This window comes from Paralichthys olivaceus, chromosome 8, assembly GCF_024713975.1.
Source record: "Paralichthys olivaceus isolate ysfri-2021 chromosome 8, ASM2471397v2, whole genome shotgun sequence".
NCBI lineage: Eukaryota > Metazoa > Chordata > Actinopteri > Pleuronectiformes > Paralichthyidae > Paralichthys > Paralichthys olivaceus.
The window spans coordinates 18,075,477-18,103,469 of NC_091100.1; the positions used below are offsets into that span (position 1 = coordinate 18,075,477).

The 27,993-nt window shown below is 43.2% G+C and overlaps 3 protein-coding genes across 4 annotated transcripts; 2 read left to right on the forward strand and 1 right to left on the reverse strand.

Moving 5' to 3' along the window:
• The first annotated feature begins 23 nt into the window (after positions 1-23).
• On the forward strand, positions 24-7,446 carry gde1 (glycerophosphodiester phosphodiesterase 1). Its single transcript, XM_069529906.1, has 6 exons — positions 24-573; positions 1,456-1,631; positions 3,118-3,223; positions 3,792-3,884; positions 4,914-5,125; positions 5,946-7,446. Exons 1-6 carry the CDS (start codon positions 304-306, stop codon positions 6,091-6,093), a joined length of 1,005 nt encoding a protein of 334 aa, XP_069386007.1. The 5' UTR covers positions 24-303; the 3' UTR covers positions 6,094-7,446.
• A 2,553-nt stretch (positions 7,447-9,999) lies between these two features.
• Positions 10,000-15,199, forward strand: mcrip2 (MAPK regulated corepressor interacting protein 2). Its single transcript, XM_020084189.2, has 5 exons — positions 10,000-10,585; positions 10,714-10,783; positions 11,892-12,025; positions 13,745-13,852; positions 14,744-15,199. The coding sequence occupies exons 1-5, from the start codon at positions 10,534-10,536 to the stop codon at positions 14,812-14,814; spliced, it is 435 nt and encodes a 144-aa protein (XP_019939748.2). The 5' UTR covers positions 10,000-10,533; the 3' UTR covers positions 14,815-15,199.
• Positions 15,200-15,201: 2 nt separating this feature from the next.
• On the reverse strand, positions 15,202-27,977 carry slx4 (SLX4 structure-specific endonuclease subunit homolog (S. cerevisiae)). 2 transcript variants are annotated; one of them, XM_020084188.2, is made up of 14 exons: positions 27,768-27,977; positions 26,669-27,138; positions 26,136-26,334; positions 25,764-25,979; positions 25,194-25,417; positions 24,155-24,450; positions 22,850-23,108; positions 21,512-21,708; positions 21,241-21,387; positions 20,797-20,966; positions 18,076-20,498; positions 17,193-17,292; positions 16,669-16,980; positions 15,202-16,016 (listed from the first exon to the last, which is right to left on the reverse strand). In XM_020084188.2, exons 2-14 carry the CDS (start codon positions 27,081-27,083, stop codon positions 15,650-15,652), a joined length of 5,325 nt encoding a protein of 1,774 aa, XP_019939747.2. In that variant the 5' UTR covers positions 27,084-27,138; positions 27,768-27,977; the 3' UTR covers positions 15,202-15,649. The 2 variants fall into 2 exon arrangements, with proteins under 2 accessions (XP_019939747.2, XP_019939746.2); XM_020084187.2 differs by having other exon boundaries at positions 26,669-27,212; positions 27,768-27,964.
• Positions 27,978-27,993: the final 16 nt, after the last annotated feature.

The following is a 27,993-nucleotide window of genomic DNA, read 5'->3' on the forward strand; positions in this document are numbered from 1 at the left end:
ACTGTTGTTTCTTGTTTGTTTCTTGTTGTTTTCTTGTTGTTTTCTTGTCACTCTCATCTGAGACTTTGTTCAAATATATCTTTAAGAAATTAAACTACACGGCAGAGCTTCGGGTTCCGCCGCAGTGAGACGTCTCCCCCTGAGTCCGGAGCTTCTCCTCCCGGCTCCGGTTACTGGACATTTTATTTAAACAGTCTCTGGTGGACCACCGGGCATGTGAAGACATCAGCGGGACCAGTAGCTAACAGTAGCTGCACACTAAGCGGTGGTCTCGGGGAGACAGACTGACACCAGGGGGTAACGATGCTGCAGCTGGGAGATGAAGTCACCCTGTACTCGGTGGTCTTCGTGCTGGTCCTGCTGGGGACCCGCAGCCCGCTGTGGACCACCGTCCTCACCACGTCCCTCTACCTGTTTCTGGCCATGTTCAGGTTCCCTCAGGTACCAGCCAGCCGAGCCCAGCAGGTGCTGCACCCCGCCGAGGGCGCAGTCGGCTCCGGGAGGGTGTTCGCGGTGGCACACCGGGGCGGTGGGCACGACGCACCGGAGAACACGATAGCAGCCATCCGGGAGGTGAGAGGACTGGGGGGGGGGGGGGGGGGGGGGGGGGGGGGGGGGGGGGGGGTTCTCCTGCCCTGAGCCACACCTTCACTGGAGGCTGGAATGACACATATGGAAAACATAGATCAGATAATAATTTAGTTCCACAATGAGGACATTTGCACTATGAGGCAACAATAGGAATCATTAAGTAATAATAAGTAACATGCAATACCCAAGTGTAAGGATAATAATACTAGAGTGTAAGAAAATATGAAACATATGTAATTAAAACTAATTTATACAGTGTAAAAACAAGAAGATATGTCCAGTGTGAGAATATGGTTTGCACATGAACCATTGTGTTCACAGTTAGGAGAGTTAAACCAGAGTTAGCATTCAGTCCATCATGTGTGCTTGTAGTTCTAGCATGTGTAAGAGCTGCAGTCTGCTCTGGCCCTCCTTAAAGAGGGCATGATCAGTCCATGTACTGTAATCTGGCAGGAATTTACATCTGTACTGTTAAAGTATTTAGAGAAAAACAGCAGCCCTCCATCAGGATATCATGTCCTATTTAACCACTGTCTCTGCACACACCACCCATGCTGATATTCAGTGAACTATAGTAAACATGTACAGGACAGCTGTAAACGCTGTGAGGAACTTATGCTTTGTTTTACTTTCTTTTAAAGTGTTCTTCTCATGTTTTGTCTCTTCATTTCAATTTTTTCTAAACCTGTTTTCACATTGTAAACAAAGCTACAATGTTGAAATCCTTACGTTTTCAGAAAAATCAATTTTTGCAGGATGACGTCAGAGCTAACTGAGCTTCAATTTTATTAGTTGAGTATTATCACCAGATACAAACCCTTCTGAAATACCTAACTTCCAACTCTCACATCTGTTCTGCACCAGGCCAGGAAAAATGGGGCAGCAGGTGTGGAGCTGGACCTGGAGTTCTCAGCCGACGGCGTTCCAATACTCATGCATGACGAGACTGTGGACCGGACCACTAACGGGTCAGGACCACTCAGCCAGATGACACTTTCTGACTTGCGCAAACTGGATGCAGCTGCTAAACATCCACTTAGGTAAGAAAGTGGAATCTATCTAGGAACATACAGACAATCCATCCAAACAAATGCATCCTTAAGTGTTTCCACCAGCTTGTATTTATTTTCAGAATGAAAACCATCTAAAGCAGCTCTTGATTTTGGTGCATTTTAAAAATGTTGTTTAAAACTACTCAAACATTGTGTGTGATTTCAAGCTGAATGCATAGTTAAAATGTCACTGTTGGCTTAATGAAGTGAGTTAGGTGAGTTAAGGGATGGCAGGGGAGCAGGTTTTTTTATAAATGTGTCAAGAGTATAAATCTTGTGTGGGAGCAGGTTTGACAAGTTGAGCAGGCTGGAATTTAAAGTGTTGAATACAGTTAGTTGTATATATAGTTGTAGAAAATACTGCTCAGCTCAAGATGCTGGGGAAACTGAATGATCATTTTAAAGAGTTTAGATTTTTGAATGTGACAATAGATGTTGGTCAGCTCCCAGACGTGTTTGAGAAAAGCTTTGCTGTAATTAACCCAGAAATGATGATTACATTTTTATTGAAATGAAAGAGGGAAGCTGCTGTTGGTAATGCACAGGGGACAAGTGACCCAGGGGGCACAAGACAGAAAAAAGATAAACAGTCCCTCAAAAAGTTAGATTTTAGCCGGAGTAGACGCAAATGCACACAGCATTTATCTTCTCAATCACTAACATAACAAGATATTACAGTGGAGATTATGAAAGTGATTATAGGAGTAATAATCTGTGAGAAATATTCAAATGACAAACTTTCAGCCCAGTGTCTGACAAATACTGTGAGTATATAAATATAACAGGTCATCTGCCACGCTCAAAAAGTGTTGAAGAGGAGATGTCTAATTAAGTTATGAGTGACTGCTCCATTTGTTTATTTCTATCAGACCAACAAACCAAAGGTGTCCAAGTGTTAAATGAGAGCATGAGAAATGTTAACACCTGACTGAAAGCTTCATGACTGCAGGCAGTCAGCTACTGGAGGGGAGATAACTTACCTAACTTTCCTTGGTTACATAAAGTTTCATTTGACTCAATTATCTTATTGAAGTAAGCTAATCCTTGATACAAAGGCAAAAACATCCTCCATCACCTTCACACATAGAACAATGATTGAGTGCTCTTTTCTCACATAATACTGGAGATTTGATAAGTAAGACGAGAAATGTTTAATGGCACAGGAGCGTTAAGTGTGCACATGTTTTTAATGTAATTATACTCAAGTAGGGTCCCTGGTAGTTCTTTGATTACTCTTTGTTTATTTTGTGAAATAAAATTTTTCATATCGGCAAGTGCATCTGTGAAAGGCTCATATTAGCCCACTGCTGAATCGGTCTGGTTCTTCTCATGACCATAAACATGCATTTCATTTCACTACAGCAGAGATAATCACTGTTAAACATAGTTAGACGTTTTGTTTCCCTGTTAATCTGGTTAAATATATATTGCAAGTCTGACGTAGCAGTGTCACTTCTGTGTCCTTCATCACCAGGGAGAAGTTTGCTGGAGAGAAGATTCCGACCCTGGAGGAGGCCGTGGAGGAATGCATCAAACTGCAACTCACTATCTACTTTGATGTCAAAGGTCATCCAGATGAGGTGTAGCCAACAAAACCAACAACCTGATTATATCCAGTCTGCACATGTCTGTCACACTTTGTTGATTCAATTGATCTGAATCCAGTCAACATTGCATAATGCTGATGTGTTTAAAATAGACCAGAGATAGTGTTTACTGCGTTCCAGTACAAAGTGATCATGAAATATCTGCAGGGGTTGGATAGGGTTGTTTAAATGAATCAAGTAGTTCCAAATGTCTTTACTTATTAAGCAGGGTGGAAAGTAATTTTATAAGTTATTACTTTACCTTTTTTTGTAACTTTCTAAAGCTCATACCACTTCAAATTTTGCGTTATTCATTTGTAACCACATGATAAGTGATTGCTTACCTAGCACATTTTTTAGAGTAAGGAATGCAGAGCTGCGTGGTGGTTGTTGTTTCAGGCTGGCTTCAGTGTGTCTACAAGCACACACAGCTGCTAGTTAACACCAAGCGGTTGCACAGATACACAAACACAACAACTTAAAGCCTCACACACACCCACACATACATACACTGCCAACAGTTGACTGCACTGCAATAACCACATCTCTACTCTCCTCTCAGGCAGCAGCAGCCCTTAAAGAGCTGTATAAGAAACATCCAGTCCTCTACAACAGCAGCATCGTCTGCTCCTTTGAGCCTAAAGTCATCTACAGGGTAAGTGGACGCCTGCAAAGTGTGAGGAAAGAAAAGAGAAGACAGTTTACTTGATTGAGAAAAAACAAACTTGTCCAAGAGGGACAAAATTAAACGAGTTGTCCGTGACTGTGTTTTGAGGATCCAGTAAATGAGAAATGAACAGTCTGAACTGTTGCCTTCATAACCAAACATGATCCTTTGTTTTCAACTGCCTTCCATTATATCTGCATTAACACAATAGTGTAGCATGGCTCAAACAGCTGGACTCAAAGCCTAAACACTATGTTCACTATAACTGAATTAAGTTGCATATCTGCAGCAACAGCCATAGGCAGTTTTTCTTATTTTCGTGGCCTATACTCTGCATGTGCCTAAGCCATTAGATGTACTTATACCTTACCTAGTCCCATCTGAATGCATCAACATGAACGCATATAACCATTAGCACCCTGATTCAAGTAGTGCAGGTTCAAGAACCTGTAAGAATAGAGGAGAAAATCTTGTGACAGGCTGCTCTCTCCCAATGTTCCATTGTTAAAATACTGGTTCTGATTAACAGGGTTTTCTGCCATCTTAAAATAATCTAAAATCTAATAATGTGAATTTTAAGCATTAAAAAGATCCTAATTTTGTTAATGTTATTATTTCTTCTTACGAGAAATGTTTTGGCAGCTTTCATAGATTGTAATGTCTCTTTTTTTGTAATGTCTCTTTTTTGTAGTTCTCTCAGTCATACAAATGTTGACACTGTAATAAAACTACAAACGACCAATATGGAACTGATAACTGATTATCAGCATTGAGCTCAGTACACTCAGCTAGGCTGTGATAAGACGATGGATAACTACTGTCTCTGCCTGTAGTTTGAGACTCTATATTAAGATAAGCAATCATGGGAATCTGATATTCCTTTCTTCTGTTACACTTGACATAGGCCTTAAAGTTGAAACTGCTAATAAATATAATTATCTAAAACGTGCCTACATGCATTGCTCACCACTTTGTTAAACAAACATAAACAGCAGTTGGTCTCTGTTCTTCCCCCAGATGAGACAGAGTGACCCAGAGGTGGTCACAGCATTGACCCACCGACCGTGGAGTCTGAGTCGGCTCGGAGACGGTTCCCCGCGAGTCTCCTCGCTTTGGAAATACCGCTGGATGACACTGATGGACATAGGTTTAGACCTGGCTCACCATCATGTGCTGTGGAAGCTCTGTGGCGTCTCAGCCTTCCTGATACAGAAGAACTTTGTCTCACCGTGAGTTCCTGCAGCTGAAAGTCATCCTGACTAGAACATTAAAGGGATATTTCACTGAAAAATGAAAATTTACTCTAGCTACTTCTAAAACTTTGAGTTTCAGAAGTAAACAGCGTTGCAGCCAAATACAATACAATTTAAGTAAATGGTCACTACTTCTTCGAAGGTGAAAAAACTAATGCCACCATTCAGCTCCAACAGCAGGATCTCAGAGGACTTTAGTCATTCAAAGTCTCATTTGAATCCCGGGGCTTACAAACACTTTGATGACACCACAGGAGCAGTATGGAGGCATTTAATGTTTTTTATGTTTTAAGAATGGATCACCAGTTCAGTTGTATTGGATTTGGCTGCAAAGCTGTTTACCCCTGAAACTCCTAAAAGTGTTTTGGAAACTCAAACACTTCACCCACCCCTCCATCAGCATAGTGGTGAGTAGATGATGTGTGAGTTTTCATTTTTGGGTGAACTGTCCCTTTAAGAAAATATTTTATGGCTGTGAGATGGCGTCATGATAATTTGGCTCACAGTGTGTTTGTTTAACGGATGTTCCTGAAAGACATAAGTTACCTTCATCCCTCATCATATGCATTTGTTTTATTAAATATTGCACGACATTAAAATATATTTTATATATATATATATATATTTCTAGAATATTCACTCAGTGAAATGTAAACTAGAAGTACTAACAAAGTCCCAGAGAAGTACCAAGAAAGTACTAACGACATATGTAGCATAAATCCTGTTGTTCATACCAGAGTATTTAACTGTGTGTGTATAAATATATATGTGTGTGTATTCTCTGTGCTGTCTACAGGGACTACGTGCAGTACTGGGCCCAGAGAGGGGTGGAGGTTGTAGCCTGGACAGTCAACACAGAAGTGGAGAAGGAGTATTACCACAAGCTTCTCCAAGTCAACTACATCACGGACAGCCTGGTGGAAGACTGTGAACCTCATTACTGACACCAGACAGAAAATGCTCAAACACACTTGGACGAGATGTTTCACTTCTCATCGCTGACATGTGTCATCAAGTGAGACAACACACAGAAGCCACTGTGTTGATTTAATCATATCAGACTGGGTGCCATACTTGGTAACATGATGCCACGTAACAGGTTTTGTTTGGACTGAATCATTTTAACGTGATGATGAGTTCTCTCAGACATCTGTATAATAGCTTCAATAAGCATTTTTATAGGATGCATCTATAATGGACCTTAATCAAATGTACTGTATTCACCCTCTCAGGAATACAATGGGGTTTCTGTCTTGGTAACTGCTTCCATCTTATTGTCTCAATACACATTGTATACTTATCTGTGCTTTTTACTTAGTGAGGCCATTAGTCTGAAATTAACTACCTACAGATGATAATCACTCATGAAAAATGAATTTAAAAGTAATACCGATAAACATTTATACATTTAATTTCAACTTAAATTTACTTTAAAATAATATATGGTTTGTTGAGCTTCTGTCACTTTGTGGCAATAATTTACTGTCATGAAGGGAACAGCAGCTTCTAGTTTTTGCATCTTACATGGCTGCACAGGCCAGTGTGGGGCAGCTACATCCAGAGACAACTCAATCTCATTACACAGCTGAGTATTAGTTTCATTTTGAAATAATCTAATTTTGTTGTTGCTTCTTGGTGGAGGACCTCACTGTGTCTGCAGAGCAGCTTTTGTCAAATTTTTGTTGCGCCACATAACCAAAGCAATCAAATATGTAGTAGCAGGAAATTGAGTAAATGTACAGAGATTTGTGAGGCTTTAAACTGCAGTAGAGTTGAGGAATGAGACCCTGACGTCTGAGGGGGAATGTGACGGACTGACTTCTGAAATGTATACGAAAGCAGCTCCTCACAAACGGTGCAGTGATGGGCAGTAAGGAGACGGAAATAAAACAGAAAATGGTTTCATAGCAGAAAAAGCTGAGGTGTAACTGCTAACACCAACAGCAGTGCTCATGCATTAAGGTGCATATGTAAACTGTGCCAGTGAAACAACTTCAGGGCCTTAGAAGCTGTTTTTTATTTTTTTATTTGTTTTATTACACCTGTTTTAGTCTCTGTTAGAAACGCTTTCAGACTGAATGCTACACTATCTCTGTTTTTACACTCAGCTGCTTTTGTGGTTGATCCATGCAGAATTTAATCTGAGCAGACTTGACAAGTTTAAATACATTAGATTGTCACTATAAGAACTGAGACTTAAAGAACTTATATAATAAAAAAATATAAAAAATAAATCATAATTTCCTGGTTGAATATTGTGATGAATGATTGAATTAAATAAAATGTTGGATATCTCATTTCAAACTGATATTGTGGTTTATATGTCCTCAAACACATTATTTAATTCAAGAATATTGAAATTCAAGACTTTGTCATGTGCACAACAATTTCATACAGTAGTCGCTGGTAATGAAATTCTTGGGTCACAGGCTCCCTTCTAACCAGGCTCAAAAATAAATATTTCCACACAAGCAAAAAATACAAAATAAAATGAAACTTAAGTAATAAAAAATACACCTAAAATATAAATTAGAAACTAAAATATATTACTGAGTAGAATGAATGAGAATGTAAGTAATACAGATTAGTGGTAGTGCAAATATTACAAGGTGCAATCTAATGGCAGTTTAGAGCAGTTGAACAGTGTGATGGCCTGGGGCATTTAGCTGTCTCTGAGCCTGTGTATTCCCTTCCATGAGCACCAGTGGGTTGAGGATGTAGTGCTCCTGCCACCTCTCTCTTGAACATTTGTTTGTTTTCTTGCACCCTGGAACAGCTGAGATCCGGAGACGCCAAATGGTTCCCATTTGTCAGCTGCTCTCGCTGACACACGGCTGCCAGGAGATTTGTAAAACTAAAAAGATCAAGTAGTTCAGCACTAAATTGAGGAGTGTGAAAAACACTTGACACTGTGGACTGTTGCTGATTAACTTCTGGGCCCAGAGACTCGGGCGACTGACCCAGATGGTGCAGATGAACGAGGGGGATGTTGGATATCACCCTGGATAAGCCTGTCTGAGCCACTGCTGGTGCCGGCTGATCTTCAGCTACTGTCACCTGAACGCCACAGGTTAGCTGACGTCTCACAGGGGTGAAAAGAAATAAGACCTGACGCAACATGAAGTGGACGGTTTACATCCATGCACGCTGTTGTGCCAACTGATCAGCTGTCAGACTTCATTAGTTATTTCTTAATGTTTAGGGAACAGGAGAACCTGCACAGTCTGCACAATAAACATTCTTCTTCTCTGTGTGAACATTTGCTTTTATAGGTGAAAGGTGATCCTGCAGCCCCGCCCCCAAAACTGTCTGAGGGGGGCGTGTTGTGACGTCACTGAAGGACGGGGGTGCCCGCCTGCGTAAAGTAGTCCGACCGGAAACAACGAGGGCGCATATAGGAGTTTTCAACTTCAAAGTAAAAGCCCCGCACACGCAGGACAACCGTGAAACGACAGTGAAACAGCACAGTTGTGTAATTATAGATTTAGAATGGAATGGTTAATGGTCAAGTAGTGACAGTTTCATTGGGACGTAAATTTATCAGGATCATTTTATTACAGCCACAGAAAACGCTCCTGTAGTTTTGGGTTATTTTCTCAGGTTTTGACATAAATGTGCATTATTCTTTCAGAAAACGTTTATTTACAACACTATAGCAGTTTGTTTATTTTCCATAAACCCAGTATAATTCAGATATTCCTGATTTTTATTTAGGACAAACTTCTATTAAAGAATGCTGCTGATTTAAAATGACAACAACCACATTTTCCACTGTGACAGCAGAGATATAAAACTAATACTCAGTGTAAGTGTTAAAGAAAATCCCAACCTTCCACTTCACGTACATTGTATTTGGATTTACAGGATGTCGAATATCAGATGGATGAATTGCAGTTATTTTTAATGTTTTCATCAGAAACTGTATGCAATACCCCAATGTAGGTTGAAAATTGGAATTCCATGGCAGATATACTTGGCCGTTTTATTACAAACAAAGTAGTACACAAGGCAGATTAACACAATATAAAATGAATGTAACATTTGCACCCTGACAATCACACATTTTTAAATAAAACACAAAAAGTTTGTTGCTTACCAAGAGGGCATGTGCACAGGCGTGATCACAGGAGCAGGAATGAATGCTGCACACCTGAGCTCTATCAGCCTCTTAACTGCTGAGAGCTCTCACCTTGATTTGTTGATTATTTTCTCTTTTGGGCTTTTGTATGTATTTTAATATATGTTGCATTTTATGGTCTCTTTCAAATCCATTTTAGCTGTTTCTCCCAGAATGATGCTGCTGCTGTGGCTTTGCTCTCATTGAAGAAGGCAGGGTCGATTACTTTTAAGAATAAAAAAAAACAATGTGAGCATTTAACACAATTCTTTGTAAAAAATTAAGAGGAGAAGAAAATATAGATATTTTCAGATAAACGTAAAAGTGAAAAATAAATCTATTTAAGTGGATCGTGATGTTTGGTTGTAGGTGTTGATTTTGGACCATAGATCGTGATGGTGGATTGTGATGGTGGATCATGATCGTGGTGGTGGATTGTGATGGTAGATTGTAATTATGGATTGTGAATTGCGGTGGCAGCTCATCGTGGAATATGATTACAATGAGACTGCTTGATATACTACTCTTATTGAGGGTTAATGACAGAGACTGTTGTTAAGCCCTATGAGACAAATTGTGTAATGAGCTGAATTGATTCATTCAAGTATTGTGCAGGTAGATGAAAACTGTACTTAAGTACAATAACAAAGTAAATGTGTTTGTTACGTCACCACTAGTGACGTAACAAACACATGCTGGGCATTTATTTTGAAAATCAGGAGCGGAAGTGTGTGCCAGTGACTCTTTGCGCTTTACGCTGGTGAAGGATGGTGTGTTTCCGTCCTGATGAATTATCTAAAGTGTGCAGTGTCCTTGTCAGGGAGCAGAGGAGTCGCAGTCAGCCCCGGAGCAGCAGCGGAGCAGCGGAGCAGCGAGGGCAGAGTGTCCGGCTCGGAGTGTCACTGTGCGCGGGCGTCAGGAACCACAGGTTACCCTCCTCCTCTCCGGGAGATCTTGCCGCTGATCCCCGGTATGTGCAGCCGCTTTCTCCTTGGGTGACCTACACAGCAGCCCGGACGCCTTCGCGGCTCAACACCTGCTGGTGAGGAGGGGGAGCGCGACAGGTTCCACACAGCGACTCTGCTGCAGGCGTCAGGCCCGAGAGAGGAGCAGCGGGGCCGGGGAACACGGGTCGGTCCGGTGGGTTCTGACTGCGTCAGGTGGAGGACAGAGGAAGCTGCGGAGTGGGCACACGCATACGCATACGCACGCACGCACACACACACACACACACACACGCTGGCGCTGCTGCAGGTTACATCACATTATGTACACAATCACCAGAGGTCCCAGCAAACTTGCTACACAGCGGAGGACAGGTGAGTGTGTGCGTGTGTGTGCGTGCGTGCGTGTGTGTGCGTGTGCACTGTCCGCATGATGCAACGTCACGTCAGCTTCATAACAAACTGAGCACGTGGATCATTTCTCTGCGGGTTTTGTCTGTCAGGTCCAACACAGCAGATCGAGAGCAAGTTCAGCGACTTAAAGCTCAGGCCGACGACCTGGCTCACGTCCAAGTAAGTAGTGTGTGTCCGTGTTTGTGTAATGTGTGCGCGTGCGTGTGAGCGATCATGTAATGATGTGACCCGGGTGACCTCGGGTAGCTCTCTCTCTTTGTGTGTGTGTGTGTGTGTGTGTGTTCTATTCAGTAGGTTTTGAAATGTACTCCTGGCTAAAGCCCCCCCCCAGTCTAATACAACCATTACTAATACAAACCATGATAAAAGGTGACATTTTTAAGCAAAGACTAAAGTTATTAATGCACCAACAACAATCCTCATTTAACCACAATGCATTGCAATGACAAGGTGTCTTGCATTTTGAACTAGAATGACACTATAGATGCTATGTGCCTCCCCACTAAGACTCAACAGTCTGCACATGAAACCACATTTATATTCACCACAGCTGGATTTTTATGTGGATCTGCACCAAATGCTGAGAGGTGGGGGTAGAGTGGGTCGTCCACTAACCAGTAGGGTAAGTCGTTCGATCCCCAGAGCTTCCACTACGTATGAAACAGTGTCTTCAGCAAGATACTGAGCTCTTGATGGTTGTGCATCATGATTCTCCCTCTTTCTCCTCTCCACCAAAGTCTTGAGGTTTTAATTCTGCAGCACATTACATGGCCTTTTCCTGGCAGTTGTTCAAATGCATTCTTGGATTAACAAAGGAACCTTTGGACGCTTGAAGGTTCAGAGAATTTAGGTGCAAGGGATCTATTGGCAAAAACTGAAAATAAAATAATCCCAGTGTGTTTCATCTAAATTGTACGAATGGTTCTTTCCCTTCCCCTACAATGGGCTCTTTATATTTACATCTGGAGCAGGTCCTGTCTACGGAGGCTGCCATGTTTTTAACTGTAGCCCAGACTGAACCTTTAAGCACAAATCAATGCTGAGAATTAGTTCATATTTGTTTCGTTAAAGGTAAATAAAGAATATTCTGCCTGTGAGCATCACTACAGTTAACTAATCCACCTGCCAGTCTGGGAACCATGAAGCTACCTGACGTTAACCCGCCGACCTGCATCATCAGTACATATTGGGATTGTCCATGTGTATTTTGTTTTGTCTGAACCCCTCAAGCTGACACTCTGTGATAACCGCCCTCTCGTCTATTCAGCTCTCCACCCCCGAAGATCGTGTTCAACCGCCTCAATGGGAAGCGCTACCACGGCGCAGCCACGCAGAAGGCCAGCTGCCCAGCAGAGGGATTCACTCCAGCACACGAGGAGAACGTCAGATTCGTGTATGAAGGTGAGGCTCACGGATCAACAGATGGGAGGTTGTAGATCATGACGCCAGGAGACACTGGAGGTGTTTGACTCAAGGTTACAACATCAGAGGTTGTGAGGATCAACTTTTGACAAATCAATTTCTCTTCTACTGGACAACACATTTCCTCCTCACTGAGAAGCTGCACTGAGGTTGCAGATGCTAAGATTGATTCAATCCATATTAAATTTAAACCATTTTAAAACAGAAAATCTAGCTGACAAAACTTTTAAATCAGAGGTGAGATGACTTGTTGATATTTTGATAAGTAAGTAGCATATAAAAATAATCTGCAACTATTTTTATATGGGATTAATTTACAGGGAATAGCTCTGGGAGTTACTGATATTGATGTACTGGGTGTTAGTGTCAGGATAACCTGTCATAGGTTTACACTTTTATCTTTCCCTTTAAAGTAGGTTTATCCTATGAAATTAAATATTAATTTGGAATGGGGGATAGATAGTTTACAGGTTTAGCTTGTGACAGCCCCCCTTGTGATAATTTAACTTGTTAAGTTTGAGTCGAACAAACATGTTTTTTTAACAAACAAACGTACAATAGAAGCTCTGATGATGTGTGAGGTGGAGACGAACTGTCCACAGGCCTCAGATCAGTCAACGATGATGAAAAACCATCACTGTGCACTATTCGCGTTTACCCAGCATGCCTCAGTACTGGGCAGTACTCTCATGCCCTGGTGGAAATGAATGACTTGTGTGGGGCTAAATCGGCGTGAACCAGCTGTCTGTGTTACTGTTGGAGCGCTGCCAGTTGTGTGATGTTCTTTTGTGACGTTAAAGATCATCTGAGGGAAAGAGCTTCTTCCTTTTCCCCTGCGCTCACACCTAAAGAAAAACCTCTGTCACAGCCTGTCGACTCGTTTCAAGGCAGAAAACCTGACGGGCCTGAAAAAATAACCCCCACCAACAAATATCGCTAGGCGTGATTACATTGTCCTTCAACCTCCCTCATGCACACACACAACTGGTTTCTGGAATCTTTTGTTTATATTTGACGTCTTTATGTTACACAAGCTGCATCTCGGGGGGGTGAAGCTGATAAACACACATCACAGTCCAGTTTACTTCTAAGTGTGCTGCGCTGCATTAGTGTTTGCAAATCCACTTTAAAGTTATAATCTCCTGAAAGTGGAGCGTGCTCTGCAGATGCTGCTTTGAGGCAGCGGAGGCTTTTAGAAAGTGACGTCTTGGGGATGTCTGTGTGTTAAGGGTGAGTTCAGAAAAAGGTGAAAATTAAAGACCGACCCATGCCAACATATAATGAGTTCTTTTTAGGACCATGGTTCATCCCTCCATCAAGTTGAGTGGAAATCCATTTAGTAGTTTTTGCGGAAACTAGCTGATAAACAACCAACTGAAAAACAGGCTTTTATTTTTACACTTTCTTTCTTTTAAATATTTTGGTCGATATCTCAGAGAACAATTCAGGGATCTTGATGTAAAAATCAGACATGCTTAGGGGACTGATATTCATGAGTGCGAGGAATTTAAATAAAAACCTGGAACTAGTAAATTTAAATGTGGTTTCAAGTGGACTGTTGGGCCTTGGTGGTGGTATGTATTCTAGTCCCATTCTAGTTTAGTTGTATTTTCTACCAGATAAATAATAAACCTGATGACTTTTGTTGCATTTAAAGTAACTCTGCACACTAAATGCTGTGTTTTTGTCTGTGTGCAGCGTGGCAGGAGCTGGAGCAGAGGCTTGGGGACGGGGACGTCGGGAAGTCGACCGACAACCAGAGGCCCGTTCAGTACACTGAGAAGACCCCCAGTGCTGCAATGAAGAGTAAGTCCCTGCATCTCTTCTGCCACTTCACACCATCATCCCATGCAGTGAGCTTTTAAAGTAAACGACAACAAAGTAAATCCACCTTCTTTAAATCAAATGTCACTGCTCAGTTTTACAGCAGCCTGACAGATAACCCTCCTCCTGCTGTGTAACCTGCTGAACATTGAACCGTAATCTCACCGGTTAGTTAAACACAACAGGAAACATGAATGGCTGCTCTAATCTCTCAGCATGAATCACAAACCAAGGCTTTATGTGTAGCAAGAGGGAGACTGTCGAAACAAGTTTCTTTAATTTTTAACACTGGTCACAGAGAACCGGACTGTTCCAGATAAACCAGCTCTTGCTGGTTCACACACTAAGGTTTCTTCTGTGGCTCTGCTAAGTCATTTCAGTCGCTTAGGATGGATTCTTCCTCACCATTATTATTGATTGATTGATCAGCGCGTATTGCCCTGAGGATTATCTGCAATCATTTCCTCCAGTGCCATCTAGACAAAATTTCATTATGTGCAAATCTGTGCTTCAGGACATTGTGCTAATCAGGAAATATTAGCATGCTATTCTAAAATGGTAAATGTACACATTAAACATCATCAGCATTAACATTCAGCTCAAAGATCTGATTGTCCCTCTGACAGATTTTTAACACATTTGAAAACTTCCATAGCGAAAACATTTTCATTCTGCAATACTGAGTATGAATGCTCTTCTGCAGTCCCTCAGGTTTTAGGTTTTTACATCTGTACTGGTCATCCCTCTTTTCTTTTAATAACAAATTTGTAGTTGGTATTCATGTGACATTATGAATTAACTAAATGAATAAGTTATAGGACATGGATTGTACTTTAATTCCCCTCTGTTGTGTCTCTCTTGCTGTCTGTGCAGACTTTGTGCCCATAGACCTGGAGGAGTGGTGGGCTCAGCGCTTCCTCGCCAACATCGCCAACCTGTCATGACCGGTTGATGCTTCGAGTCGGGACAGGAAGCTCTATGTTGATGCTCCATCGGCGAAAGGCGTCACAGGAGTTACAGCGGCAGGAGCAGAGTCCGTCTCCAGGATCTGCGACGCGTCATCTTGATTTGATGCTGCGTAGAGAGAACTGGGTGCACAAGACAAAACCGCCGTGAATGTAGCGACGCTGACCTGACTGTGAACACAGGGCGGACTCCATTTTGTGCTGCGACAAACGACCCGTCTCTCTTTACTTGAGTGACGTGTTGGTTAGAAGTTGTGAGATTTTTTTTCCATCTTTATCAAGAGTGCTCTGCTGTATGTGTCTTTGCTGAGCTTTGGATATGAATCTACTGAAGAACAAAAAAAGTAAAATGGCTTGTAAGAAACATTCTGTGTGGAATAATTTCTTCAAATTGATTTATTTTGCTGATTTACACAAATCTAAACTTGGTATTAATAGAGGTGAAAATAAGAATGTATTTATTAGCCACTCCAGATTACATCAAGATTGACTGAGGAATCATTTTTGAATAAAAATATATTTTGGTTACCACAGAGCATTTTAACATTTACCTTGTTTTATTTATTTTATTTTCCAGTAAGTCAAACCTTAAACCAAACCTGTCCTGAGGAAACAACCTATTTGAAAAAACTGGTAAAACTGTGGATGAACTTTTGAGGATTCAAGTACAAAGTCGATCAGGAGCAAACACACAATCTTTTAAAACTGTTCATAATTTAAAGTTCAGCTGCCCCTTTCTTTTCTGGAAATTCATGGTCAGACAGATGTTCCTAACACTGAAGTAAAACCGGCCACTTCTCTCAGTCACAGTGTTTTAAAGTGAAATTGGAGCAGTTTTTTTCCTGCCTGTTCCTCTTACACCCGCCGCCTTCGTCCTCTTTCCCCGTCTGCGGCTGGGTGCAGAGTGGCCTGGCTTGGCCGTGGTGAAGGTGATGCACTGAGAGTCCAGGTAGTCCATCAGCTTGGCGGCACCCAGGCGGATCCCGGCCTCCTTGAGTCGCAGTTGGAGCTGGGAGAGAACCAGAGGCTGGTACTGAAGGATCTGACTGTACAGCCCGGAGTCCGACAGGATGAAGAAACGCACGGCCTGGAGGCGATCCTGAAGTCGAGTCGCAGCCTGGGAGGCAGAGATGCCACCGTCACTGTCTGAGTCGGAAGTGAGGCACAGCTCTGGATTGGACCTGATTAGAGGAAGGTGGTTAAAAATCAGACACTTTATCAATGGAAGTTATTTCAAAACTACACCAAGTACTTTTCCCATTTTATGTGATAATTCACCATCTTACACCCCTAATTGGAAATTGATTTTTGAATGTTGTCAATCTGCCCCATTTTCCCTGTTACTTACTTGATTTTACTAATAATACTTCTCCATAATCGTATCATAATCTACTGAATATTTTCACAATTAAACATTTTGTTTAAAGAATGTCACAAAGTTGACTGAAACAACATCCCACAACCCACTAGGATTGAAACTGATAGTTTTGTCTGACCAATAGTCCAAGATACACAGATATATAATAGTTTAAAATAATTTAAAACAGGAAAACCAAAATACTGATGATGAGGAATCCTGGTAGACTGGACGCTCTGTGAGATGCTTTATTTGCTGGAGCAGCCCACAGATTCGTCTTCGACCCACTTTGACTACACTAACAGTGATCAAAGGTTTAGTTTCATGGTGTCATTGTGAACCACGAGCACGAACACTTGTCTATGTCAGTGAGCAGAATATTAACAGAACCCTCTGAAATTCTGTAAAGCAACACAACAATTGTGCACTGACTCAAGCACGAAGCTGCGCAACACCTGAGGGGATTCATGCCGTACCTTTCAGACTCTTCACTGGCGGCTGTTGAAGAGGTGTTGGAGCTCTGTGAGGCAGAGAGCAGCTCTTCCTCCTCCTCCTCTCTTCTCTGTTTCAGAGGGGAGATGGGAGCCGGTGCTCTGGGCTCTTTGAACTTCACTGTCTGGCTGCCAGCAGCCGCTGAACTGGTGTTAGGGGGGGGCTTCCTCTGAGCAGCACGCCCCGCAGAGGCTGCCTCGTCCTCGGAGTCTGAACTGACCAGCTGGTGGGTGTACTGGTGGATCTCCTTCAGTTTGAGGATCATCTGGCGCTTTGGTAAAGGCCGAACGCCGAACCTGCACAGAGGAGAAAGTCAGGCAACAGATGGAGGGGAGGAAAACAAGCTGAGAAAGAGGTGGAAAGCCAGACAGACTAAGTTGACAGTGACATCAGGTAATCGGATAGGCTCCTCAGTTAATAGCATTTGATTAAAAAAGAAAAACATGAGGCTAAAGAAGGTTCACCGACTCTTTCACATGAGGGCCGAGATGAGAGGGAACTGACTGACCTGTTGAGTTTGTTCTTGAGGTCCGGTGTGTCCATGTCAGAGTAGTGGGGCATGGGAGTGACGGGCACCACAGAGCAGCGTTTTCTATTGTGTGATGATGCTGTTGAGACAGAAACAAGAAGATATTCTTTAGAACTTTGATTTCTTTACCATAATACTGTATAATCTCCAAAAGATATCTACCAGCTTTCTGAACTCCTGTTTCCCACCATTTTAGAATGGGGACAGAGACAGACCGTAAAGATGTCTATTGAGCCAAATAATGTTTGAACAGAAGTGTGACTCTTTCACCTGACACTTGTTAGAAATAGCTGACCTTGGGGCTGAATTACCCTCTGGTCTTTTGAGGCTGCTGTCACTGAAGCGTAACTTTAACTAAACAACAGAATTCTCACAAGAATTTTGTCAAACATCAGTGACAAAAAAATGGCCTCTTGCTTGACCCTAAGGAACGGACACCTGAGCCTCAGTATCTGCTGATGGATATGTTGGATGGATGAAACATTTCCATTATCACACTCTGTTGTAGAAGTAGTGCTGGAAGATGTGGCCGTAAAGGTTGTGGTTTTCAACTCCTCTTCATTATTTGTTATACCTCCGCACTGTTTTCAAACTATAACCATTATATTGTTATAGATTGAAAATCATATTGATCATATTTATCAAACCTCCCTGCCTAAAGGTGCATTAACGCCACCTACTGAATTGGAGTGTGGGGAAAGAGGAAATGAAGAAAGGATCGTGCTAACTGGATCCAACATATAGACTTTGACGCTCTGTAAATCAACATCCTGCCAACCTTAAAAGATGTTACTCATGGTAGGATGTTCAGATTCAGATTGTTTGATTCTGTGAGCACTGAGGTTGAAGTACGACTTCATACCTGGTGTTCTGAGCTGAGCAGAAGGGTTCACCCTCTGAGAGAGAGGAAGGGCCTCCTCTTGTTCCTCTTGCCAGCTGTCCCACATTTGTGGGTTCAGGAAGCTGTTGCTCTGCTCTGGTGGTGACGGGGTGAAGGAAGCGTTTCTATGAGCCAGTGCACTGGTGGTTGGTTGTGCACTTTGGGCTTTAGATGGAGAGGAGTTCTCCAAATCGCTGCAGCTGCTCGATGACTGGATACAGCGAGTCGATGGCGGACGATGACATTCAACAGAGGTTGTTTCTTTTCGTCCCGGGCTACGCTCCTGTCGGCTGGATCCCCCGCTGTCCTCCAGCCTCAGACTGAAGCAGCCTGTGTTGGCTTCCACGCAGGCGTCAAGGCCCCACGAGTCATTGAAAGCTATGGGAGGCTCGTCCATGAAGCTCTGCTGCAAACTAGACTCGGCAATCTCTGCCTCCTCACTTTCTTCTTTTGCCTCCTCCTGTTGTCCTTCAACACGTGAGTCTTTATTTTTACACTTGCTTTCTCTTTCTGCCCCCTCATTTCTTATTCCCCCTCTCTTGAGCTCAGCCCCTGTGCTCTCATGACTGCTGGACTCAACAGAACGTTGGCTCTCACTGGAGGACTTGTGTTTCTGTGAATTATGAAGACCTCTTTGAGATGAAGAGGGGGAGGACAAGGGGGAGAGATGAAAGCTCCCTAATTCTGTCTTCTCTGGGCTCTCAGATGACGCCCTATTGCTCCCTTGACTTGTTGACCGCTGCTTGTCGAGGCTGCTGTTGAGCGGGGAGGCAGCAAGAAGAACAGGGGGCTGCTGGAGCTCTGTGTGCAGGGGGGTGCTGCTGTAGGGCTGCCGTTGGACGTACTGGGGTGTCTCCTGCTTTGAGGAAGATTGGAAGGGATGACGGTGAGATGAGCTTGAGAGGAGTGCAGGCTTAAGTTTGTGCGGGATGACTGCAGACACTTCTCTGTTCTTATTTCCGTCATCACTACTGGTTCTTTGAGGGGAAAATTTGAGATCCAAGCTGGAGCTACAGGGAGCTGTCTCTTTCAGTTTCAACCTGGGAACGCTGCCCTCTGTTGGGCCAACGTGGGCAGAAACTCTGCTCGAGTTGTGAAGTCTGTTGTGAAGTGGTAGGGCAGGGGAAGAGAAGAGAGAAGAGCGTGAAGAAGACGAATCGCCTTTAGGGAACAGCTGCGTCCTGCATATGCTGCTTTTGCTCTGGGTGGAGCTGGACCTGGAGGAGCTGGTCCTGCCGCATCTTTCATGCTGCACCGGTGTGGACGGGATCAGCCAGGAGACCTCAGGGGAACAGTCTGGACTCGGATCACAACCAGAACCTGGATGACATATATCCGAGGCTGCAGATGGATCACCTGCATTTACCTTTAAACAGTGGGACACTTTATTCTCCATGAGCGGTTGAACAGGTTTTGGGATTGACTGAGGCTTGATTTGCGTGTAACTCTGCAGGTTCTGGACAATGCAAGGAGAATGTGACAAAGGACTGCAGGGTCTAAGAACTGCGACATCTACCTCCATCTCCTCGCTTGAGTCGGACAAAACTATGAGCTCTGGCTCCTTCTTCTTCGGAGGTGGATCAGGAGAAACAGGAACACAAATACTACGAGAACCTTGGCTTTCTCGCTTCAAAGAAAGACATTCTTTAGAAACGTCCAGTTCAACAGCATCTGTTCCTGAGTCACCCGCCTGACCCGGGGACAGACCTGTGACAGGGAGGTTGGACGTCGTAGGTTGAGGGCTCTGGGAAAAGTCATCAAATCCGCTTGGTGAGGACTGGAGCAAAGTTCTGCCGGAGAGTTCGCATGAGGGTTTGTGAGAGGACTGGTGTTGCTGATATTGCGAGGTGGTTGTCTTTGGTAGACTGGAGGTTGAAGGGGATGTGGAAGAGGGGTCTTCGTCCTCGTAGACTCCCCAAGTGTCTGAGAAGAGGCGGCTGTAGGTGGGATCCAGGCTGGGGTCTGGCTCAAGTTGAGAGTTCGGCTTTGTAGTTTTCTTACTCAACTCTCTCTTCGCTTCTGTCAGTGCTTCCTCTCCATCATCGATCTTTTCCTCCTCTTCATCATCCTCTTCTCTGTCTTCCTCCTCCTCCCTCTTTCTCTGTGTTGCTGCAAACTCGTAGATCTCCTCCAGCTCTTCCTCGTTTACCTGGTCCTCACAGATTCCTCGCTCACCAGATGCAACATCATCGGTTTGATGATCTTCTTCCAACCTTCTCTCCTCATCATCTCCAACATCAGTATCCAATCCCTCATCTTCCTCATCCTCTTCATTCCACATAGAGCGGAGCAGCACCATGAAGGCCTGGTCTGTTTGGTCGTTGTTCTCGCTCTGGTTCGTGTAGTCTGCCTCCTGTCCAGGTGTCGGTGACTCACAAAGATGGTGCAGCTCCTGCAAGTCAAACCTTAATGAAACACAGAAAGAACAGAGTCACCGCATTAATGATAGAATAAATATGTAGATTTTTTGGTTTCATGTGAGGGGTCATTCTTCCTTGTGATTATGGCCTTAAAACAGCTCAGTTCAGAGTAAATGAGAGTTTTTGTTTTACAAAAGTATGTTGTTAAATGCACAACTGAATAAATGAGAGAATCAAAACCAGGAAAACAAAAAAGGGAATCAAATTAGCTCAACCAGAAGTTGAACAGGAACATCACACACTGATCGAAGTGCATGTTCTGTGCTTCAATCTCTACACTAACCTTGATGCCAGCTCTAGTATGTGAGGTCGCAGTGAGGCTGGGATGGAGCAGTGGGCCGTGTAAAGGTACTGCAGCAGAGCGAACACGGCCTGTCCCGGGACGTCGTTCATCAACACCCTCTGGGCTGCAGACGAACCCTCCTCCTGCACCCCGAAACCACTTTCATGTACCTGTGAGAGGATCGAAGGACGGAAGACAGAGGAAATGATGAGTTGAAAGTAAAAGAGTAAAGTAGATAGAAATTCTTGGGCAAATATTGTGTAACACTTTTCCCCTTGAATATTAAGCTTGATATTGGGAATTTGTCTTTATTGTATTGTGTTGTAAAAAACAAAAATTCTTCATAATTTTTCAAAAGATTGGATTTGATTACTACAGGTCCACACATCAATTATTTATCTCTGATCTAGTAACAGGGCTGTGCCCATGTTGGATAATTTTTACCATTTCTGCCAGCAGGGGGCAGCGAGCGTACACCATGAAGGAATGGGCAAAGTAGATGTCTCCACTGTCGACCTGGATCTGCACATCACTGAGCTGAGGGTTGTTCACCATGCTGCTCAGGTCTGACGTCAGTCTCGATAGTGCCACCTACAGCAGATCCAAGGATACACAATCAATGTTTTTAATTGGAAATCGAAAGGTGACATCGTGTATCCATTAGTGAGTCAATCTGCACTGAATCACAGGTTAATGAGAGTATGGCTGGTCTTACCGATTGGTGGCCTCGCTCTTCATCTCCACGTGGATGGTCACTTGTCCTCTGTGCTCGTCTGTGTGTGTTCTCTGAGCGTGTGTGTGCCGTCTCTGGCAGGAAGCCGCTCACACATAGGTCAGCCTGCTCCTCTGCCTCCTCGAGGACAAAACCGCTGAGACAAAGGTTTGTGGACAGCCTGGCTCTGCTCTGCTCATCTGTGGGAACAAAGACAATCACGATCAGAACTTTAACTATGCAGCATTAAAAATTGGCAAGTTGCTCCCACAGGCTACCAGAGAGTAGCAGTATAAGCCAATCAAAAAAAAGGAAATATAAGGAATGTGTCTTTGTAGAGTTGTGTATAGGGCTGGGCAACATGACCTCAAATCAATATCACGATTATTTCAAACTTATACCTTGATTAGGTGCATTACTCAGCGCCAGTAAACAAGTGACTCTGCTCCTCGGCTCTTTTCTAATGACTCACATGTAGAGCTGGTCTTTATAAAATCATATTTATGTTCCTGTATAAACAGGGAGTCGCTTCTTCTTCAACAACAAAGTTAAATCACTGCGTTGCGTCACAATCAGCAGGAAGAACTTCTCTCCTGTCTGCAAGAATGTGTGGGTCCGCTTGTCTCTGTTGCATTCACAGAAAGTGACGACCACATTTATTAATCGATGATGTCGGATCATGAATCTGGATCATTGCGATGTCCTGGCTGGGTGCATCATGTTAAGTCTCGTGTTGTGTGGCAGATGAGGTGCTAGCAAAATGTCTAAATACGTGTCTCACAAACTCAAGGGCGAATTAGACAAAAACAAATTAAACTCAAGGATTGTTCAGGTCCTAATAACCTCTGATTAGTGTCTGTGTTTATAGTAAACATGTAAAGTGAGCGCAGGTCAGCGGGGGAGTGAGGAGGGGGGACATAAGGCAGGGTTATACAGTACGGAACTTAGTGGAAACCTGACAGATTGGGAATGTACGCATAGAGGAAAGTATTACCTGAATTCACCTACATGAGCAAAATGAAGTTGTTTAGAGGTTATAAATGTCAGTTTTGATACATTTTCAGTTAATTGACCAGCACTAGTTGTGTATGAAGAAGGGAGAATGTTATTAATGTCTTATTCCCTCAAGGAAATACAATTTTTTTAAACAAAAGCTGAGCAGTTAAAACATTTGTCATTAAACGATTTCTTATATTTTACTGACATTAACCGATTTTAACGATATCTTTTCCACAGATGGTGTGACTGACTGTACTGTTCATCAGGATAAATGCATCCCCCCAAAGGTAAACACACCATTAATGAGAATACAGTTTGTGTTAAAGTGTGTACGTGTGTTACTTTTGTCAGTGCCCGAGGTCATGTATTCACACTGTGTGAGGGTCATGCCATCTTCAGCCAGCTCCATCAGGTCCCTAAGGGTCTGGCTGCCCACCGGGAGCTGCCCTGTGCCCGGGGTGGAGGGAGCAGAGGAGGAGGCTGCAGTCTGGGAGGATGAAGGCAGGGTGGAGGTCCTGGTCCCTGCCACAGGAGTTCCTTCAGTCAGAGGTCGGAGAGAAGACTCCGACTTGTTTCCTGCGCTCAAAGGGGCTGCAGCAGTCTAAAGGTGGAAGAGATCTGTTTAGTTTGGTTTAGATTGCTTTGATGCAAAATATATACGTCAGCCCATATTTTATTTTTCCTTATTCTTTTTTACGATCTGTTTAGTCAGTTAAACTCACCCACCAGCAAAACACTGAGTTTCTGCCCCTTTTTGAAAATGACAACTTTTACATCACATACTATGTGAAGCAACCTGGTACCAGAGAGGAATTTTATGACCACCAGTCACATGATCAGTTTTCCCACAATGAATAGTGTATGTATGAACCTACAGTATCTGCAGGGGGTTGCTAAGGGGCAAAAAAGACTACAAAAAGAGATTTATATTCAAAGTGTGATGTTAAAGAGAACTTGAGGCCAAAAGCAGAAGACAGTGATGACAAGCAGTGTTGTATTTCTATATCTATAGTCACATACTATACATGTACAGTGAGGTCTAAAGGTCTGAGACCAATTTATCTATAGTGAATATATTAGTATTGGATTAAAAGAAAGCCTACAAAAGCACATTGTAGCATTTTTGATTCATGTCGTTCTTTTTACTGTAATAATAGTGAAGTGCAATGCTACTGGTTATACCAGTGTTTTTTCAGGTCATTGTCAAATGATTGCTAGTTTTCTTTCAGGGACACAGGTGAAGTCAGTTTTGTGGGTTGGTTGCATTGGTGCATTTTTGGATGAAGATTTTTGATAAAGTGAAGTCAACAGGACAAAATATATGAGAAGCAGATACCAGTGCAACTGTCTCTCTCTTTAATGAATACATCACAATACATTTATGTCCTGCTTGGTTTTTACGCCCCTATATTTCTTGGTTTAAAAGGCATCTTGATAAATTTACTAAACAAATTTGGAACGTTGGCTCTGCTGTCAGACTCTACTGATAAATAACAATGGACAGTAATTCCCTTCATTTCAGACACTTTCAATATGAATCTGCCCAACCAGACCAGACAGTGTTAACTCCAGTCTCATTTCTGTTTCCCACTGAGACATGAACGATAATATAACTTTGTATGTAATCAAGTCTGTGATCTCTCTCACCTTTGGGGTTTCCCAAGGTGAAATGAACTCTCTGAGCTCTGGGGTGTAGAAATCAGACTGACAGGTGAAGCTGCTGCTCAGCAGTGTGCTTTTCTGCCAGAGAGGTGCAGCACTGCTCCAGCCACACAGGCTGCTGGGGCAACGGGTCGGGGTGGGGGGAGAGGGGGGGCGGCTGTGTAGGAGGAGAGCAGAAACACGCTCCTGCAGCTTCACCAAGGCCGCCTGAGCATCCTGAACGAGGAGGAGCGGGGGAGGACGAGGGACGGCTCCTTTTTTCTTCTTTCTGCGCCCTTTACCTGCACCAGGTAGAGGAGACACGGTTTACATGCCGTCTGCATAAGAGAGACTTTTTTCTCAGTGCTAATCAAAGGCAACTGGATTCGCTTGAAGTTCTTGAAGATGTTTCAGTTCTTATCTGGAGTCCAGTTGCCTTCGTATAGCACTGAAAAACACCATGAGACCACAAACATCTCAAAGTCCCAACATCTGCACATAAATTGGGTAATTAAGTATAATTCTTACTCATCATCTATGCATTGGGCTACTACTACCCAGACAATAACACAACTGTACTGTAAAACAAATCATTTGCCACATTTTATGCCATGTATGTGCATGTTAAATGTCCAACAGATATTAGTAAAGACACAACTTTAGGCCTCGCCAAAGGTAACACACACATGCAGACACGGAATACACAGATTGTGTTCTAAAATATTTCTTCTAGAAATGACAAAGACAACAAGAAAACTGCTTCTAAGGATTACTCAAAGTAAAAATGTTTTACAACTCCCACATTATTAACCCAATAAATTCACAGACATGACAAAGTTTAAAAACTCCTCTGTTAATTTGACTGTTAACATATAATTAACTAAGTTCCTACATTTGGTTTCCTCTGTCTTAACACAACTGATTTAAAAGAAGAGAATAAAGCAAATAAAAAGGCGGAATCCTATGAAAATGATCTCTAAGGATGATGTTACCTACCAGAAACAAAAGTGTATCTGATCTGAGATTAATTTATCAGACACATTACCTGTGTCTGGTTGCCATTTCAGCACTGGAGGCATGAGAGAGGCAGAGACCTCTGTTTTTAACTCTCTCTGTGCCCCTCTCTCCTGTTCCAGCAGGGAGGAGGACAGAGCCAGAGCCACCATGGTGTCTTCATCCAGGGGATCGGTCTTCTTCCTGGGTTTCTTCCTCGCTGGGACTCCCGACTTGGAATGACCTTTCCTTTTAGTGCCTCCAGGCTGTGTGCGTCTGTGTGAGGAAAAATAATACACAAAGGCTATAGAAATATTTAATTTAACTTTGTAAGTACAAACTTACTTTGGGATGAAAACAAGATCTTTATATTGTAGGAAAAGAGAAGCAATGAAACATGACATGGTTCAACATTCTCTCTGTTAATCAGTCAAGAGAGAGAATCCAATCAAATCCAGCAATTAGAGAAACCTGGTCCATGCATGGACGATAACAGTCATCATCAAAAGCCCCCAAAAACTTTTTATGGAGCAGGCGCATCACTTATTTTTACTGACAGTAAGCTCAGAGGTTAATTAAGGTGTTGTCTTGTATCTGGTCTGACATAATGAGGCTGACTCACGCTGGGATGACAGCTGGGACGTTCTGGGTCTCCTCAGCCTGTCTATGCAAAGCCTGCAGCAAAACAGCAGGAGCTACCCCCATGTCTGAGGAGCAGCGCTTCAGATGGGCAGAGCGACTCTTCTGGGAGTTGAACTTCTTACCACAGATTGGACATTCAGGGACAGCAGGAGGAGGAGGAGGGTGCGGGGTGCTCTCTTCACTGTCATCTAAACACCTATAATGAGGGATCATTCTCACTGTCAATGTGATCAACAGTCATTCGCTCGTCTATGGGTTGCAGTCCAGAAGTGAAAATATTTTTTTCTGCTGCAAATCTCTCAGAGTCAGATCATCAAACAAGCACCAACAATAAAAATATAGATGTCCAAACCTGTTGGTATGTTGCGTTCGCCCCTCTGGGGTCATGTGTGACAAGTCTCTGTGGCAGATCTGGCAGAAGAAGAGGCCTCCATCCTCCAGGTCCAACACCTCGGCCTCTGCTGCCTCCTTGTCCAGCTCCTGCTGCAGCCGCAGGGCTATCGCCTCGTCACTGTCTGGGTGGAGACCAGAAGTGCAGGGTTCTGGAGGATCTGCGCACAGATTCGAGGGTGGACCAGATCCAAAACACAGACAGATACAAGAGATGAAAAACCAAAGCACAAGCGAACCATGAGCTAATACACACTAAGAGACCTGCAGAGCCAGGTGAGAAATCTTTGTTGGTTTGTCCAGACAAGCGACCCTGCTCACATTACACTTTGTCTATCAAGGAAAGGTGGCGGTGAAAAACAAGCTGAATTACTTCGATCACACACGATGATACTTTTTAAAGGAGCAGGGGGAGAAGCCTGGCATGTGTCTCTGCTGCTTGCTGGGGTAAAGGATGCATTAGAAACCTGTTCAAATAGCATCATGTCATGTCACCTTGTCCTTGTGCCTGTGGATTCGGAGTGTGGCTGTTCTCGTGGTTTGTTGGCTGGCTCACGTCCCTGTGCACCATCCTCTGAGGACTGGTTCTCGTGAACTGTTGCATCCTGAGAAGCACTTTGTCTTTCGCTGTCAGGACTCTCTCAGCTCTAGCTCCTGAAGGGAGATCCAAAGACCCAGCCTCTCCTGAATCACAGCCAGTTCCAGTGCAGACAGACTGGGTCCCCGTGACTTTTGACCGAGAGTCACCATCCTTTTTGTTTTTTCTCTTCCTCTTGTCACTCTCGCTTGCCTGGCTGGAGGCTGACTGATGCTCTGCTCCCCGTGGTGGCTTGGCCTCACCTGGTTTCTTGCGTACACGTTTCAGCACCTTGGAACAGAGATCTACAAAATCCTGGTCAGAGTCGTCCATGATGGTGAGGTTTTGCTCCCATTGAAAGATCAATGGCACTGCTGTCACGACCAGCCTGAAAATATAGATGGTATAGGTTGGAACATGGAGGGTTTGAGGTGTCCTTCTGAGACAGAAGCACAACCCTACCTAGGAAAAAATAAAGAATTAAACCCAAAATTACATTGAGAAAAATGTCACAATATCATAAATAGCTATGCATAAAAACAAACACTTGCAACTGGGAAACAGAGCATTCACAGGCTCTCTCTTGAAGAATTAGTTTTTTAATATCAGCACCTTCACTTCTTGTTGGCTTACAGTAACTTCACGACAAATCTATATAAAGCACATTTCAATATAATAGAATAGAATTTCTACAATAAAAAAATCAACTACTCTATTTTACTGACTTAAACAGACTATTTCCTTCAAAATAAAAGTCTCCACGAATTTACATAGGGATTTGCAGGAATTTAAAATGCCCTGTTCATAATTTTAGCACAACATACACATTTCTACATAAGCAGGGGCGTGTTAGCAATATCTAATAAAACAGCAAAGTTATCGTTTCATACAAACTTGTATCAGCTAACGTAGCTTCAATTGGAGCATTTTTCCACAGAAATAACGTTTGAGATCGTTTGTTTATGGTGAAAATATCAGTTAGCCGGCTAGCTGCTCATGCTAATACACAAGACTCACCAAGGTTTTAATGAATTAGCTCTTTAGCTTTCCGCCTCGTGGCTCACGGCTCTGCTGCATGAGTCCCTCTCCTGCCATTTCAAATCGAGTATGACTTCATGTGTCCATCGGCTGGAGAATAAAGCAGAAGAAAAGCTCAGCGAGGTGTGTTTACATTTTGAAACGACTCACACTCGACCGCGTCATTACGAGCTTCCGGTCATGTGACCCTGAGCCAACCAATGAT